The sequence below is a fragment of the Momordica charantia genome (assembly GCF_013281855.1).
Source record: "Momordica charantia cultivar OHB3-1 chromosome 4 unlocalized genomic scaffold, Mcharantia_2.0 BLBB01000004.1, whole genome shotgun sequence".
In the NCBI taxonomy this organism is placed as follows: Eukaryota; Viridiplantae; Streptophyta; class Magnoliopsida; order Cucurbitales; family Cucurbitaceae; genus Momordica; species Momordica charantia.
This window is the reverse complement of record NW_028275162.1, coordinates 24,708,428-24,726,628: the sequence shown is the minus strand read 5'-3', so window position 1 is coordinate 24,726,628 and position 18,201 is coordinate 24,708,428. Positions and strand designations below refer to the sequence as shown.

At 35.2% G+C, this 18,201-nt stretch overlaps 3 protein-coding genes across 3 annotated transcripts; 1 reads left to right on the top strand and 2 right to left on the bottom strand.

Annotated features, from left to right (window-relative positions):
• Positions 1–49: 49 nt before the first annotated feature.
• On the bottom strand, positions 50–746 carry INH3 (inhibitor-3). Its single transcript, XM_022278644.2, has one exon. The coding sequence runs from the start codon at positions 626–628 to the stop codon at positions 260–262; it is 369 nt and encodes a 122-aa protein (XP_022134336.1). The 5' UTR covers positions 629–746; the 3' UTR covers positions 50–259.
• Positions 747–4,657: 3,911 nt separating this feature from the next.
• On the top strand, positions 4,658–9,819 carry AMK2 (adenosine monophosphate kinase). The gene is made up of 7 exons (XM_022277829.2): positions 4,658–5,077; positions 5,443–5,538; positions 7,394–7,522; positions 7,596–7,730; positions 8,108–8,254; positions 8,451–8,525; positions 9,428–9,819. Exons 1-7 carry the CDS (start codon positions 4,880–4,882, stop codon positions 9,530–9,532), a joined length of 885 nt encoding a protein of 294 aa, XP_022133521.1. The 5' UTR covers positions 4,658–4,879; the 3' UTR covers positions 9,533–9,819.
• Positions 9,820–11,049: 1,230 nt separating this feature from the next.
• LOC111006081 (Leucine-rich receptor-like protein kinase family protein) lies at positions 11,050–15,668 on the bottom strand. The gene is made up of 3 exons (XM_022277828.2): positions 15,074–15,668; positions 11,964–14,632; positions 11,050–11,706 (listed from the first exon to the last, which is right to left on the bottom strand). The coding sequence occupies exons 2-3, from the start codon at positions 14,521–14,523 to the stop codon at positions 11,333–11,335; spliced, it is 2,934 nt and encodes a 977-aa protein (XP_022133520.1). The 5' UTR covers positions 14,524–14,632; positions 15,074–15,668; the 3' UTR covers positions 11,050–11,332.
• Positions 15,669–18,201: the final 2,533 nt, after the last annotated feature.

Below are 18,201 nucleotides of genomic sequence, written 5' to 3'. Positions count from 1 at the left end.
TCAAGATCAATAATTACGAATGCAAGACGATTATCCAGAGGATCGAAAATGATAAAAGGAACGCAAACTTCCACTGGTAAAACGATGGCACGTTACACCCACCTATAACGACTCGAATTATAGGGAAACCCCCTCGATTAGTAAAATAACATATCGTTGATCAATTACTTCGACAAACGGGAAAAAAAATTTAAGAGAATCTGACAATCAAAACGATAAAATCGCGAATTCTGTAACCAGCTTTACATCGAAATTCGGATTACCGACTGATTCTACTGGAATCATCCCCGCCGTTTCCCCTAGAGCAGCAAGGGCTTCCATTCTCGTGATTGTGATTATCCCCGTGGGCATCATCTTCCTGATCGCTGTCGTCCTCGTCAAACGGCTTCTGCTTGTGGAATATGCAGCACTTCTTCGAGCTCTTCTTCTGCATGAACTCGTTGTCGACGGTCCCTTCCTTCCAAGAAACCTTCTTCTTCTTCCGATTGAGACGGAGCACTAGGGTTTCGGGCTGCTGAGACGACGAAGAAGTGGACGAAGAGGATCCGGTGCCCAAGACGACGGTGCTGGTGAGGGAAGGGGAGGACGACGTCAATGCTCCGGCGGCGCTCATCGGTGCCCTGGCCATGGCTGATCCAGAATCGCTCTCTTCTCGGAATGAGAAATGAGGAAGACCAAGCCTGCTGCGATGGCCCTTTTCATTTCCCACCAACGGAATAGACGGCCCGCGGGTATCACCATCCTTGCCACCAAGTTGTATTCGAATATTCCTAATTCCATGCCCTAGCTGTTTTGCCCCGTTTTTCTTTTCATTAAATAAATGTAGAGATGGAAGATCAAGTTTTCTCGTAAATTTATTAGACAACTCTTAAAATTCAATAGTCATTAGACACGACGCTTGAGCTAAAGAGAGCATAGCTCAGCGGTAATTGACATATCATCCGATCAATAAATTGTGAGTTCGAATCTTTTCTTCAACGATACTTAAAATTTAAATATTCAACTTATAATTTAATCAAACATAATTAAAAAAATTGTTATCAAGTTTTTTTAGTACAACATATGGAGGCGGAGGATCGAACCCACGACCTCTTAGTTTGAGATATATGTCAATTATCGTGAGTTATACTCACTTTAGCAAATTGTATCAAGTTGGTTTTTTAACTTTCATAACTTAATCTAATAAGTTATTAAACTCTAAGTTTAACGACTTATTGACGTAAACAACGATACTAGAGAGGTGACTCCTGCAACCCTTCAAGTACAAGCACCGACTAAAAACGCAAACTAGAACATCTCACACGCACGAGTTTTCTTATAAGTAAAAAATATTGGACTTGAAGACCTAGTTTCAATCCCAAGATTCGAATCATTCCACACATTTGATGATCAACCCAAACTTTAATAATTCTAGGGTTTAACGTGCTTATGCTACTCACAAACGCAATGAGACTCTTTAACCTCAAATTTGAAGGAGATAAAACTCAACTCTTCATTTATGCGAAACAACTTTTATGCTTCAAAAACGAACATAAGTTCGCTTGCATATGGTCAACAAATAAACCCTAATTTGTGAATGTGCTAATGAAACCTCGAAACTAATATAGTAATTTTTTTTCTTTGATATCCGCAAAGGTTCAGACCAACTTACGCACACCTCAACTAATTACCTGACAATAATATTTGTTACGAAAAAATATTAAAAAAATTTATAAAATAGGTAGTCATCGTGTGGCTAACATAATAATTATGGCAAGTAAATAATGCCTAAATAAAAAGAGGTTTGGCCTAAGAGATAATGAGCTTATATATTGCAAAGACTACTAAAAGTCAAAGTCTAATGTCAACAATGTTGTACCTATAGACCAAAACAATTACAAAAGGAAAGACAAGTCCATGGATCCATTTGGTCTTATTGGCTTTCTTGGAGGACTGGGCCCTCTTGGTTTATACAACTTATTATAAACGAAATTAAAAAATGTGAGACTCGACCTTCTCGAAGGATTATAAAGTTATTAGGCACAAATTTATATACTCTATAGATCTATTGTACACTTTTCTCGATTCACGTATTTATTAAACAATTATCAAGCTTTTTATAATCGTGATAATTTTTTTAATACAATAATAATATATGTATGTGGAGATTCGAACCCATGATCTTTTGATTGAAGATTTATATCTTAACTAGCTAAGTTATGCTCAACTTGATTAAGTCGTGTAGATTTTAATTCATACCCTTAGATAAATATAAACAAGTATCTAAATGTTCAATTTTGTCTAATCTTGCGCTACTAAGTGCCTAAATTTGTACCAAATTAGTCTACCACAAAATTCTTAAATAATATATATCATGAGGTGGGAGTATTAAATTAACATAATTAATTACATCTATCTATTAAAATAAGATTGGAAGTTTAATGGCCTGCTTCACCAAACAAGCAAATGGAATTTGGTTAGATACAACATTAAAATACAATGAATGCATTTTTTTTGGTACAACATGTGGGATGAATGATTGAACCAACAACCTCTTGAGTCTTGATTTGAGGTATATGTCAATTATCGTCGAGTTAGGCTCGCTTTGATATAATGAATGTATTATAAACCTTTTAAAAGTACAAAGTATATATAGATGCAACTTTGAAAGTCAATGAATCAATGGTAAAAATAGGTGCTCCTCAACCAAATGAATTGAATTGACACCTATTTTTCTAAACCCAATAATCAAGTAGGAAAACATGTAATAGAAAAAGAAAAAAAAATGACAAACTCAAATCAAACCAAAATATTACCTAACCCATTCAAATCCTTACGGTAGATGGTTGAGTTTGGGTTGTTCGAGTTATCAAATGTTTTAAAGCACCCCTAAACCAAATCTCCAATATATAGCGATGCAGTTAAAGGAAACATAACTCGATCGTAACTGACATATATAGATTGTAAGTTTGATCCTCACCCCATATAAGGAGGTAAGGGAAAAAAAATTATGAACCATAAAAAACAAGAGACCAACATGTAATTTAAAATCATGAAAAGTCATATATATATATATATATAACAATATTGTATGGTGGGCTTTATAAAAAAAAGAAAAAAAAAAGGTACAGTTACAAATATGGCAAAAAAAATTTAAGGAAATAACAAATTTAGCATCTACAATTTAGATTTGTAAATATAGCAAAATTTTTAGAAAAAACGAAAGTCTAATAATAAAATGTCAAATTTATCCTCGTAGCATTATTTACTACTGATATATATATATATATATATACTTGATATACATTTGATTTACTACTGATATAGTATAACTGATATATTATTGATATAACTATGATATCTACTAATATAACTTCTTATATGATTATATTATTTACTATTTATTGATTCACCACTAATATATGTAATATATTATTGATATGTTTTTTATATACCACTGATATAATACTAATATACAATTGATTTACTTCTGATTTACCTATGATATTTACCAATATAACTTCTAATAGGGTTTACCACTGATATACGTATGATATAAATATAATACTGAAATACAATTGATTTACTTCTGATATATCTATGATATCTACTAATATAACTTATAATATGATTTACCATTGATATAACTATAATTTCTACTAATGTAAGTTATTGTATGAGTATATAATTTACTATTGATTTATCACGTTGATATAACACTTATATATATGTGCTATATACTTTATATGTCTTTAATTTACCACTGATATAATTATGATATCTACTAATATAACTTCTCATATGATTATATGATTTACCACTAATATAACTTTGATGCATCTATGATATATACTTAATACGTCTCTAATTTACCATTGATATAACCATGATATCTACTGATATCTAACATTGATGCATATGTGATCTACTGATATATATCAGGTATCAGTTACAAATATATTTAGTATCTCACTGATATATATCATATGTACATCAAATGTACATCAGAGATACATCAGATAAGATATACATAGGTATATTATTACAGATATATTTAGTATATCACAAATTAGAGGTACATCAGATGTATATTGGATGTATAATACATACATCTTATGTATATCAGAGATACATCGGATGTACATCAGATGTAGATCAGAAGTATATTAGAGATATATCAGATATACCTCTATCAGACGTATATCAGATATACATCTATCAGACGTATATCAGATATACATCTATTAGGCGTATATCAGATATACATCTATCAGACGTATATTAGATATACATCTATCAGGCGTATATTAGATATACATCAATGAGGCGTATATCAGATATACATCAATGTATATCAGATATCATAAAGATAAAATTGAAATAATAAAAATTCCGAAAATAAAAATTCAAATGTTTTACCATATTTACAAAATACAAAACTGGTTGACATTTTCGTAAATATGTATGAAAGTTTAGCTACCCAATATAATTTAAAAAAAAAATTTCGTGTGGGAATTAAAACAGTTTTTCAATTAAAAACCTATGATTCAATCAATTGATGAGGTAGAATTTGACATTAAAGTTTTGATACTAATTAACTCATGAACAACGAATCTAAGTTTATTAAATTAACGAATTCATACGAATGAATTCCCATTTCCCCACATGTCGAAGAAAAAATATCAAGGAAATGAATTGAACAGCCAAATACAGAAAACCCCAACCGTACGCTTCGAGCTCGTGGACAAAAGCAAGTCAAGAGCGAGTGGCGGTAGCTTCGCTTCGATAACATCGAGATCGAGGGCGCGGCGCTGTGGAGTGTAGAGGGAGTGAAGCTGTGCCTACTGCTCGAGTTTTTCGACGAACGGCGGCGGAGGAGATCGGCGGAGAAAGCTGAAGAATGGCGCTCCACTCGAGTTTCACAGCCTGTGCTTACGCGACTCCAGTTTCTCCGTCTCGGCAGCGGCAACGGCAACCTATTAATTTCCCTTACGTTTCGAGTAATTCGATATCGTCTAGCCGTCAATGCCGAGCCCTAGCTCTCCCGCGTTTCGACATTTCTCCGTCATTGAAGGCTACGTGTTCTCCTGTATTAATGGTATGATTTGATTGCGTTTCCATCTCGATTTGAGTCGATTATGGCGCTTGATTTTATCCGTAATCAGCGTTCTTAGTGTTAGGGGTGGAATTTAGTTGAATTGATCGAGAACAGGATGCCTGTTGCTTTGTTTGGTGATCGCTGGGGTAAATATAATGAAAGCTGGAGTTACTAATTGTTAGGGGACGGAAGAACGTTCGGCTCGAACTTAATTTACAATCAAACATGGTTTCGTAGCAGTACTTACAATGTCATGGTTTTATCGTTGCTAATTCACTTCCTCTTTCTAAGAATTCCGATAAAGCTTTGGAAAATTGCGAGTTTTGTTAGTTTTGACGATTGTGACTGGTTGTATATGTTGGCAGGTTACGGCGCGTGCAACACCAGAGCCTCTTAGAGTCATGATATCTGGCGCTCCTGCTTCGGGTAAAGGAACACAATGTGAGCTTATTACTCAGAAAGTAAGCAATCATTTACAATCGGGCCGCTGCAATGATCTATTCTCTTTTGGCCCTCACCGATTTGAAATTATGCTATTTGTTTTACATATATCAATTCATCGAGAAGAAATATAACCACTATTGTGTGTGATAGGGGGGAAAATCTAAATCTAGAGACTGTCAACTTTGCATGTGTTAAACACCGTTTATTTCGATAATTTCCTTCTAAAACTTTCATGATTTCCCCCCATTCGACGTAGTTTCTGAACCCTTGTTTTTTGGGAAAAGAATATCAACTGAAGTTTATCATACAAAAGGCTCTCCGATGTGTGATTGGAGGGGTACTACTTCATCTGCTCTTTATTATGGAAGAAATTCTCTTGAGTTTTTTATTTTTATTTTTTATTTATATTTGCTTTCGTATTAAAACACAAGTCTATTGCAAGGTGTAATAAAATTAAAGATTTTATATATATATGTCAAAATGCAAGAAATTTATTTTTAATTCAATATTGTCATACTTTGAAGCACCAGGTTAATGATTGTCTTCTTTTAACAGACTCAGAGCTGTTTATTTTAAGATACAGATGAAAATCATTCAATAATGACTAGAAAGTTGCCCTTCTTTTTCTTTTGCTTATTTATCTATATATATTTTATTTTACGCTTCCACTTTCTAGAAAAGTTATCAACGAGGTAACTGATTCTAAGGATTGAGAGAAAGAGAGTTAGCTGGGGTGTTGCCTAACATAGAGTTGGATCGTGTAAACCTTCCCCTCTTGGAGATAGAAGCATTATTTCATTTGGAAATCCTGCTAAAAATATCTTTTCTAATACAAAGTTCAACTGTAATCACATTTATACCAACGGTAACGGGCTTGCTGAGGTTGACTGTAAGACCAGAGGCATATACAACTCCAAAAAAGTTATTGGTTCTAGGCCACTTTGCTGAGAAAAAGAGGAGGGTGGGGTGTGTGAACTGAGATGGTTGTTCCAAATGTTCTCTTTCCCCATAAAGAAGTCCTAAAAGAGTTTAGAGTTAGCTACTCTAGGGAGAATATTTGATAATGTGTCGAAGAGTTTGGCGAGGGAAGATGTGAGTTGAGAAAGCAGATTATTGGGCTCTTCTCCATTTGTTCTTTTACTATTAAAAAAATGATAGAAATCGTATAGTATACAGTTGAAGATCATTTTGGTTGTGACTGTTTCTTACTCGGGAAAAAGGAGTATCAACCATAATTGCTTTGTGCGTTGAAACTGATTAGTTTCCAAATTAGTAGGTTTATATTACTTCATTTTTTTTTTCTCTTGATGCCCATATCTCCACTGTAGGCTGGTAGAAGGCTGTTTCAATTTTCTCTTTCCCCACAAAGAAGTCCTAAAAGAGTTTAGAGTTAGCTACTCTAGGGAGAATATTTGAATCGTGTCTAAGTATTTGGCAGGGAAGATTTGAGTTGAGAAAGCAGATTCTTGGGCTATTCTCCATTTGATACTTTAATATTAAAAAAATATAGAAATCATATAGTATACAGTTGAGGATCATTTTGGGCTGTTTCTTATTCGGGGAAGAAGAGTATCAAGCGTAATTGCTCTGTGCGTTGAAACTGATTAGTTCCCAAATTAGTAGGCTTATATCACTGCTTTCATTTTTTTTTTCCTTGATGCCCATATCTCCACTGAAGGCTGGTAGAAGGATTTGGCATCTAGTTATATGTTTTGATTGAACCTATCGTTTTCTCAGTTTGTACTTCAGTTTTGGTTTTGCCATTTTTTTGATAAGCGTACAGTCTTTGTTTATGCTTGCACTATAAATTTCTCATATTTGGTTGCCCAATGGAGAATAGCAGATTGAATCAAGTCATTCTCCTATATGCAGTTTGATTTGGTGCATATTGCTGCTGGAGATTTACTTAGGGCAGAAGTCAATAGTGGCAGCAAAAATGGAAAGCTAGCAAAACAGTACATGGAGAAAGGACAATTAGTCCCCAATGAAATAGTTGTGTTGGTAGGGAAATCTATACTATTATTTTGGTATGTGGTAATTTACGTCTGTAACTTGTCTATCAGTGTTCTTGTAGATGGTGAAGGAGCGGCTGCTGCAGCCTGATTCTCAGGAAAAAGGTTGGCTCTTGGATGGTTATCCTAGGAGTTATTCTCAAGCAACCGCTCTTAAGGAACTTGGCTTTGAGCCTGATCTTTTCATTCTTCTTGAAGTAAGAGTTGTTTCTTGATGCTGACTGAAATTCCAAAATTTGCAGTTTTACAATGAATTACCATGACAGAGGAATGGTACTCAGTACTGGTTGTTCTTTGTGTATAATTGGTTTTTTACCTGGAAAAGAAATAAAAAAACGAAATTTAATGTTGGCTGGTTGATTGCATTTGCATATGCAAATATGATCTTCATTTGTGGGATTTTGAATTTTTGCGTGTTTGATGTCTAGTGGATTAGCATAGCTTTTAGGAAAATGTCACTACATTTTGTGAATTGTACGCTAATGGGATTACAGCTTTTATTATATACTCTTAACAAACATCCCATCAAAGCTTGTGGACCATAACTTACAATAACCTCCACTTATTATTGTAGGTCTCCGAAGAATCTCTTGTTGAGAGAGTTGTTGGAAGAAGACTGGATCCTGTTACTGGTAAGATATATCACTTAAAGTATTCTCCTCCTGACACTGAAGAGGTTGCTGCCAGACTTACACAGCGCTTTGATGACACTGAAGAAAAGGTATTTTATTTAATACTATATCTAATTAGGTATCTCATTTCAAATCAATCTCCATAGTGGTATGTGTATTTCGGAAGTTTTTGTTTAGATCTTTCTTGGGCAATCTTCTTGATCTCTATCTTCTAGTTTTAAATGTTGCCGAGCACTTACATGGATGAAATATTGACCATGTTCCCCTGGACTTGGCTTTATTCAGGTGAGGTTAAGATTGCACACTCATCACCAGAATCTGGAGGATGTTCTTTCAATGTATCAAGATGTAACAGTTAAGGTATGTAATTTAGTCCCCACCCACCACCACACCCTTCCCTCATTGGGGCAGACAGAAAAGGAGGAATAAAAAAAGAACAAGAAAAATGTAGCTGTGTATTAAGTCAGGTGTCGATTTTTTCAACTTCTGGAAGAGGTCTCTGGTAAATGCCTCTATTTTACTCGAGAATCTGAATACTGAACTGAAGACACTATGCAATTGATTAATTTCCACTCATGACACTTTCTTTAGAGACTATTGTGGCATTCTAGATCATTCTTCGCCTCCATCTAATAGAAGAACTTATCACACACAAATTATGACTTTAGGATTTTTATCACACAAAAATTGTGACCCTAGGATTTTAAAACACACAGATTTCAAATCTAGGCCATTGACCTTAGGATTATAGCACACCACAAATAGACTCAAGCATCTAATCCACCACAGCAAATGGTGGGGAAAAAGGAGTCAAAGCATGCTTTGACCAACTGAATAGTCGTCCCAAAGTTCTTTTCTGACCATCCTTCAATTCAAAATCAAGTCTCTCCTCAACAAGTTGGCTAAGCCGTGGAAATACAAGGGCTGAAAAACATCTACATAGAGGCTTCTTTGTCGACCAACCATACTCATCTCTGCTCATACGTAATACAGCCAGTTTCACGTCCTAGGGTGAACTTCCTTGAAAACTGCCACTTCGACTTTGCTAATAAGGAACCATTCCTAAGGTCTTTGCCTAAAGTGATACTTCCCAACTATCAGGGAAGAAACAATGTTCCAGCTAGCCAAATGTCTTTGACTTTCCTAAAAGAAATCGAAAGGCAGGAAAATTATTGATTTTTATTGTAAGTATCAGCTAACTTGGTCATTCTGCATTAATTCATCAGTACTGTAATACTGGAGAACTGTTTTCCTCCTTTCAGGTGAATGGAAATGCGCCCAAAGCAGAAGTATTTGATCAAATAGATAGACTGCTATCCGGACTTATTGAGCAACGGAAGGCTGCTATAAAATCTCTGGCCGCATAGATAATTGTGCAGCATGGTTAGGTCCCTTTTAAGTGCGAGATCACATACTCATTTAATGGAAATTTTTTTGTTATCATTTTTCCCCTTCCGGTGGGTGGGTAAGGTGGCCCTTATCTATTATTTTTACATTTTTACTATGGCTTTGTACAGAAGCAATGAAAATGTGCAAATATCATTATGTAGTTATGTGGTGGCTTGAGATGCGAAAGCTTGAGATGAGAATAAACAGTACTGCATTCACTTTCTTCGTACCCAATGAAGCAATATCAGTGGATTGATTGAATGAATTGTAATTTTAAGGAAGAGTGATGAATTTATAGGATCAATATTTGATTTTCTCGATGGTAGACACTTAGTGGAACTGGATTGATGATTGGCTATGGAGAGAATGTCAGTGTGGTGCAAAATGTGATGCATTAAGTGAATGATTAATCGATCGTTACCTATCATCAACTGTTAATTCGCAATCTTTATATAAATTGAGATTATTGTTCTTATGAGTGTAACATGTTTGCTTGAGCATCCCTTTATGTTTAATTTAATACTTCCCTGTGGATCGGTTCCTAAGGAATTTTGTAATTATCAGTTTGGTATTATTTTAAAAAAAAAAAGTTTGCTTGAGCTAAATTGGAAATAGTTGAGAAACCTTTTAACCTTTATATCCCTGGCTTAGCACTGAGGACTCAACTAAATGTAGTGTTTGGCACCTTCTAACCTTAATATGCCTGTCTTATTACTGAGGACTCCAATTCAATGTAGTGTTTGCCTTTGGAATAAAATTGCGACTTAAAGCACAAACCAAAACTTCTACTTTTCTCTGTAAATCTCTTGCTCCTACTGTTTCAGCAAGCTGAGTTTTTCTAAAATTAGGAGGAATATGATATTAGTTGAAAATTTTGGAGACCAAAATAAAGGATGTGTAATATTATTTGAGGGACCAAAGTTCAGCTTTAACACTTTTTGGCGGTGGGTTTAGTCAATGATCTATGGTTGTAAACATTTTCAGAACACAACAGGAAGATATTCAAGGGTATCTATTTCCTCCAATCTCAATATACACACCCAACAAGACCTCTTGTCATTTTGTCTTCTCTGTCTTCTCCAATTTCTTGCCCATGTGCTTCTGTCTCTTCTTTTCTTTGCAGGGGAAAAAGGGCTCCTTGTGCAGAAGGGAAGGATGTACAGGATCTAACAAACGTTTCCAAAAGTGTGTTACAAATCAAAGAAACCTGTTTGTGAGAATTGCAAACAAATAACAAAGTTGTTGCAAACAGGCCGGTAGATATTCTCAATGCCATCATTGCAGGCAGGGAGGGTAGGGTGCAAATTGTTGAAAAGCAGCATCTGAGACTGTTTCCCACACGCAGCATGATCTCTTCTATTTTTGGTCATTATGGTTATTGGTTACAGTGATCTCATCGAGGGCACCATAGATTTCACTTGCTCTCTTGAGACTCGAAAATTTCCTGACAACACAATTCCAACTTGAAAGTTGGACCATGTTTTTGACAGCATCATTATAGTTGCTATAGCAGAAACTTTGTTTTTTAGATTGGAAGGAAGACGATTTATGGTAGTCTTCAGAAAAGAAAGTTATCTTATACACACTTAATTTGATGAGCTCTACAAATATATTATCCTTAGTTTTATGCTAAGGTCTGAATTCACGAGAGATCTCCAGAGCAGGATACAGGCCATTGCTCTTATGTACGATGGCCAAAGATTCTGATAGCAACCGCAAAAATCCTGAGTACTTTGATCATTACGGCAATGACCGAATCTTACATTCTCATTGATGAACTAAACAAAATCCTTCATGTTTTTATTTGAACTGTTGTTCAGGGACATTGACGAAGAGTAAGGATCAGCATCTAAAAGCATCTTCACTACCTCTCTCATTGAAGGGCGGAGTGATGGAAGCTTTGTCGTGCAAAGTACAGCAATCTTCAGGACTTTAATCATGTTGTTCTGGACGACTTCTGATGCAACTTTGATGTCTAGAAGCTTGAGGACGTTTTCACGGTCATCGAGGTGTGTTGAGACCCAATACACAATATCTTTTCCTTCTCCATATTCATCTTCGATCGGTCTCCTTCCGGTAACTAATTCTAGTAGCACCACACCATAACTGTACACATCACTCTTTTCTGAAACTTTTGGAGTATATGCTAGCTCTGTAGAAGAAAGTTGTTACCAGAATTAGTTCTTCATTTTCAACTTGAATCTTATAATGTTGAACAACATGCACAATACATCTATATCTGAGAGTTATAACAGAGCACAAACAAGTTGAGCCTTTGTAAGAAAGATGGCTAGTTGATCAGAATAAAATTACTAATATATGAATGTTAGGCTAGAAAATTTGAAAAGTATTGCAAGAGAAACTGGGAAGAAAAATAGGGGAGGTTGATTGGAAAGATATAAAACTCACCAGGAGCAATATAACCATGAGTGCCAGCAAGAGAGCTGTGCTCAGAAACACTTTGAAATTTCTCTGCAATTTTTGCAACCCCAAAATCTGCAATTTTTGGTTCATAATCTCCATCAAGAAGTATGTTTGTTGATTTTATATCTCTATGAATTATAGGTGGTGAACAATCATGGTGCAAGTAAGCAATTCCCCTTGCTGCTCCCAAGGCAATTCTGTACCTCTGAAACCAGTTCAATTCAGGCAGTCCACCTTTGATCTGTCTTTGAAGTGCTTCACACAAGTTGCCATTAGCCATATATTCAAAAACTAGATAACTAGATCCTTCTCTCATTAAGCAGGCATAGAGCTTCAATATATTTATGTGCCTTATCTTCCCCAAAATCTCCATTTCTGCTGCCAAAACCTTCATTGCATCTCCTTTCCAGAGTTGCTTAACCGCCACTGTTCCGCCATTTTTCTTCAGATCCAACCGATAAACTTTTCCCGTTCCTCCGCTCCCTATCAAGTTATCTTCTTCGAAACTGCATATTTCATCTGCATCAAATTCGACTTGATGGAATGATGCGATTTTCCATTCTGGAGCCCCTTCTCGGTCCCCCTCCGGACTACTGATCTCTAAGCCAGTCCCACCGAGCTTCAAGTAGTTACAACTTACCAACACTAACCCTGCTAATACACAAACCAATATGGATACTATGATACTGAAAAACACAAGTTTATCTTCAAACACCCCTTTCTGACTATGTTTTCCAGTACAAGTACTCAGACTGGTATTTACCCTTTCTCTGTAGTTTTCATCAACACAGAGTTCTTTGTTGTCCAGAAATGCTCTGTCTCCACTCATTGCCAGAAGACTGGAAGGAACTCTTCCAAACAGCTGATTTCCCGACAAATCTATCGAACTTAGTTTCATTTTCTCCAGGTACTCTGGGATTATACCTGTAAGTTTGTTGCTTGAGAGATCCAGTGAGTTCAAAGAGCTGATGAATGAAAATGAAGATGGAATGCTCCCACTTAAAGAGTTGTGAGTAAAATTTATGTCCACCAGTCTTTCACAATTGCCAATCTCTAGTGGGATTGATCCATTCAACCAGTTTCTTTCCAGATGTAATGATGAAAGTTGCCTCAGAAAACCAATTTCAGAAGGTATTTCTCCATAGAAGTCATTATTACTCAAGTGAAGCCTCTCTAAGTTTGTCAACTTGCCAAGCTCTGGTGGAAGCTTACCTGAAAACTTATTGTTTAGCAAAACCAATTGGCTCAAGTTGGTAGATAACCCAATGTTTGGGGATATGACTCCACTGAATTCATTAACACTGAAATCAATCATTTTTGCATAAGGAAGAGCCCATACCCCATCTGGAATCTTTCCAGACATTTGATTATTATTGATTCTTAATCTTTGCAGTGTCTTGCACTCAGAAAAGGAAAGTGGCAGCTCCCCTGAAAATCTATTTTCCAGAGCAAGTAAGAACTGCAGCTTCCTATTCTCACACAAGAACCTGGGGAAGTTCCCAGAAAATTTATTCTCCGATATGTCAATGCTGTTGAGCTGTGCGAATCGGCCGAAATTCGCTGGGAAGTCCCCTGAAAACTTGTTCCTATAGATTGAAAATGCACTAAGATTTTGCATATTTCCAAACCCTTCAGGAAGCTTTCCAGAGAAGTTGTTTTCATACGACTGAAAAACCACCAAATTCCTCAGATTCCCAACCTCTTCAGGCAACTCCCCACTCAAACTATTTGCAGAAATATCGATTTCTTGCAGAAGGGTAAGGTTTGCAATCTCTGGTGGGATTTCTCCAGTCAAATTGTTTACAAAAAGCTCAAGCTTATTCAGATTCTGTAACTTGGATATTGACTTGGAGATCTTCCCAGAAATCTTGTTCCTTGAAAGATCCAGTGTCTGTAATGCCTTCAGTTCATAAAGAGACTCTGGTATTTCCCCTCTCAGTTGTGCATTTGCTAGATATAGCCAAGTTAAGTTCTTCAGATTTCCAATAGATTCTGGTATTTCATCAGCCTCAAAATCATTTTCACCAAGACCCAGAGAAACCAATTCAGTTAAATTTCCAACCCAGATTGGGAATTGGCCAGAGAACAAGTTGCTTGATAGATCTAGAACCTCCAATTTTCTCAGCTGAGAAAGATCCGGAATCTTACCAACCATTTCATTGTCTGTAAGGTTCAGTACTCTAAGATTGCTACAGTTGATCAGTTGGTAGGGGAGCTCCCCAGAAATGTGGTTTGTGGCCAATGAAAGTGTTGTGAGACTTTGCAGAGCAGAAATTGACAGAGAAATCTCACCGGTAAGCGACTTGTTTTCCAAGGAAATTTCTACGACTTCTCCAGAAACCCGATCACAAGTAATCCCGGAGAATCCACAAGGGGATTCAGAATCAACCCAAGAATGAAGAAAACCCGAAGGGTCTTTGAGATTCTCTTTGAAACGAAGCAACGCTTGAGTCTCGGTCGGAAGAGGCAGACTTGTAACAAAAAGACTCAAAATGAAGAGAAAGATCAACAGAGAGTGGAGGAAACAACCAGGAAACTTCTCCATTGGAAACGAGTCTAAAATGCCAACTCAAGGAGTTGAGAATCCTCAGAATATATATGATGATTGAATCCGCTCGAACGATAACTCCATTCTTGGCAGCGGATTGGTTACTCTACACTCCAAACATCAGATATAAGAGAAAAGGAAAACAAACAGTTCCAAATCATCAAACTCAAAAGCTTCTAAAAGTTTGAAATATAGAACACAAAATCAGTGTGTTTGTTTGGATGAAAAGAAAAGAATCAAAAAGAAGGAAAATGAACAAGAGAGGGTGATGTTATGTTAGGATGTCACTTTTGCAGTGGATTTTTCTTCATAATTGGTAAATGATTCTCATGATTAGTGGAAAAGAAGAAAGAGATTTACTTAGAAGCCACTCATAGCAAAACTATTGCTCATTACGGAAGGAAAGTGGAAAGAAAAAAAAAGGTTTGGATATCATTCCATATTGAAATTATTATTTCAAACCCAAACTCAAAAATCAAACCTAAACCCAGATTTCAGATTCTTCCAATACTTCTTTTTTGTAGTGCTTTTAATCTTTAAATCTTACCTGGAGAAGTTAGTTCATCTCTACCATTTCCTCAGCCAGAAAGTCCATGAAATCCACTACTAGTTCCCATCTTCTCCTCAAACAGATAAAAGAATGCTCACAAATGACAAAATATTATAGTTTAGCCAATCAGAGCCTACCCAAGAAACAAACATCTTAGGAAGAACAAAAAAATCTTTGTGGGTTTCTGTCAACAATTCTTTTTCTTGTTCAGGGAAGAACAGCAAGAAGCTTTCACCAGAGAGATTCTTTTTTTCCTTCTTTTTTTCGGTCTTTTCTTAGAAGGGAAAGTGATGGAGGGTGTCTTGAGAAAAGGGTGTGTTTGGTTTGCTGGGGATTATAGAAGAAACGAAAGAAACTTATAAGTAGAACTGTAGAAGTGAAGTTCCTTGGTTTTGCTACTCACTTTGGTGGGACGTCACCATAATGAAAAACAAGAGAGGTGAGAGAGAGTAGAGAGAGAAAATACAGAGGAGAGAGTCGGAGAGAGACCAACTTTGTGACTTGTGAAGTGCTTCTGAATTGGTGAGAAAGAAAGTTTACAGACAGCAGAGAGAGAGAGAGAGAGGAGAGAGAAGCATGCAAACTGGTAAGGAAACTTGAGCATAGAGAGAGAGAGACCAACTCTGTGACTTGTGAAGTGCTTTTGAATGGGTGAGAGAGAGAGTTTACAGAAATCAGAGAGAATTTATTTGGTCATAGTTCTAATTATCATTGGTTGGCTCATTGGTCCCTGTTGGTCACTATATGTTTTCTTGGCAACCAACTGTAACAGGGTCAGACGGTTGTCTCGTGAGATTAATCGAGGTACATGCAAGCTTGTTCGAGATATCATCACGAGTTTGCTCATTGGTCCATAAAAACCAAGGTAAATCAGAAAGCATGATGACCACTTAGGGATTAATTTTCTATATGTTTTCTAAATATAGTAGGGTTATTGTCTCGTGAGATTAATCAAGTTGCATGCAGATTGAGATTATTTGGTCACAGTTTTGGTGTCTGACTGGGGAAAGTGTACAAACTTTTCCCTGTCCCATTTTTGGATCAGAACATACTAATTCCACTCCCTACTTGGCTTCTTCCACCATCCAACCATAGATTCCTCCTGGCTGTATATTGTGACTGCGAGTGGAATTATCAATTTTGGGATCACCATAGCTTCGAATTTTTCTGAAAACCTAATTTTTAATTTTTACCCTCTCTTTCAGCCCAATCATTGGAGATTCGAGTTATTATTATTCCATCCTTTTTTCCTTTATTTTATTTCTCTAAAATTTACATGTGACAGACTGGCAGGATCTCCAGGATTGGATCAAAATTCTTATGATTGCCATGTAAGTTTACTTCCCTTATATATACTTCTATTAAAATTTTTAGAACTGGTGAAGTTTTAAAAATATTTATTATGAATTCAATTTTGGGTTTAAATTCTATCTTTGTGGATGAATGTTCATGACAATTTTATTTGGTTTCTAAAATTTACACTCTATTTTAGTCCCATTGCATACAAATAATTTGTCTTTTGTCATTAATTTTCATGTATTTTTCTATTTATAGATGAATAAATGTCTATAACAATAAAAAAAAAATTGAATTTTGAAGTTGGGATGGGTCAGGTTTCATGATTATTCTAATTTATATAAAATAATATTTAATAAAAAGCTAACAGCAAAGGCTAAAAGAATTTTTAGGTTAAACTATAAGTTTCCCTCTAAACATTGTGTCTGATAAGTCTTAACTTAAAAAAAATCTGAACTTGTAATGGAGCGTCTAATAGATCTCTACATTTTTTTTTAAATTAAACATTGAATTATTAAATAAAAGTTAAAAGTTTAGAAATTTATTAGATACAAAATATAAAATTAAAAGTTTAGGAATTTATTAGATACAAAATTGGACGTACAGAGATTTGTTAGAAATGAAGTGGTTGTGAGCTCGATCCCCTACTAATATGTTGTATTAAAAAAAAATATTGAGTAAGTTAATAGATTTTTTTAGTAAAAAAAATATGTGGACATCGATATTGAATATATATATTTATAACTTATATACATAGCATCCTTAATAAATAAATACTTAAGGCCACCAATTTTTTTTTTAGTTAAAGTAACAAACAAAAATGGTTTGTTTATGAGTAAGCTTCCTAAATTCAATGCTTGCGCACAAACAAACCGGCATGCAAATTAGAAGGTATTGGTCCTCAAATCTTATACTAATTCTTACCATTATTATTATTATTATTTTTTAGTACAACATGTTGGAGAGAGGACTCGAACTCAACCTTGTAGTTGGAGGTATATGCCAATTATCGTTGAACTATGTTTGCTTTGGTTAATTTTTACCATTATTTCTCCTTTCCTTCAATACAAAGGGTGAATCCAACCAAAAATTTGACATTTTTTACACCAAAGTAAAAGTGCTTTAGAGAAACCCAAAAAAAAATGATCAACAATTTTATGGTTGCCCACTAGTAAAAATGAGCTCCTATTGATTCTTCCCTCTAATATACTTTTATTAAATAAAATATCAAATTACAAGTTTAGCACAGGTTTCTTAACTTTAAAGAGTCTCTAGCAAGTTCTTTCAATAAATCTCTAAATTTTTAAAAAATATTTAGTATATTTTAAAGTTTTTAATTGTGTGGTATGTATATGTGAACTATTTACTTTTTAAAAGTTGAATCCATTAGAATATTAAATCATAAATAAAATGGATATTTTAATAGTTACGAGAGTGACAACTACATTGTGAAAATCATATCAAATACTCTCCTTTTTTAGGGTTGTGAAGGGTTGAAAATGTTTTCTTTAAAAAAAAGTTATCCGCACCTTTGTTGAGCATAACTAAAATTTTTATAGGTAGGAGAGAGATAAGAAAAAAAAAACCAAAAATTTAAGGTACTAAATCTTGAAGAGCTCAATATTATTCTTGATAATATGTTAATTCCACCCATATATGTTTGCAAGTGAGACAATCGTGTCTTGAACAAAGTAGCATCTCTTTTCATAAAACGGTTGAGTCTCCCATCTTTTGTTCCATCCTCGAGCCTTCGAACTTATAGTCGAGCCATTCTCTATTACCAACTTTTTTTTCGGTAGTTAGCACAAAAATAAATAATAATAATAATA

Bases quoted from the DNA above. Each gene is read 5' to 3' on its own strand.
- INH3 (XM_022278644.2), bottom strand. From the start codon at position 628: ATGGCCAGGGCACCGATGAGCGCCGCCGGAGCATTGACGTCGTCCTCC.
- LOC111006081 (XM_022277828.2), bottom strand. From the start codon at position 14,523: ATGGAGAAGTTTCCTGGTTGTTTCCTCCACTCTCTGTTGATCTTTCTC. The intron at 11,707-11,963 runs GTGAGTTTTATA...TTTCTTCTACAG, and splicing joins TCATGGTTATATTGCTCCTG to AGCTAGCATATACTCCAAAA.
- AMK2 (XM_022277829.2), top strand. From the start codon at position 4,880: ATGGCGCTCCACTCGAGTTTCACAGCCTGTGCTTACGCGACTCCAGTT. The intron at 5,078-5,442 runs GTATGATTTGAT...ATATGTTGGCAG, and splicing joins CGTGTTCTCCTGTATTAATG to GTTACGGCGCGTGCAACACC. The intron at 8,526-9,427 runs GTATGTAATTTA...TCCTCCTTTCAG, and splicing joins ATCAAGATGTAACAGTTAAG to GTGAATGGAAATGCGCCCAA.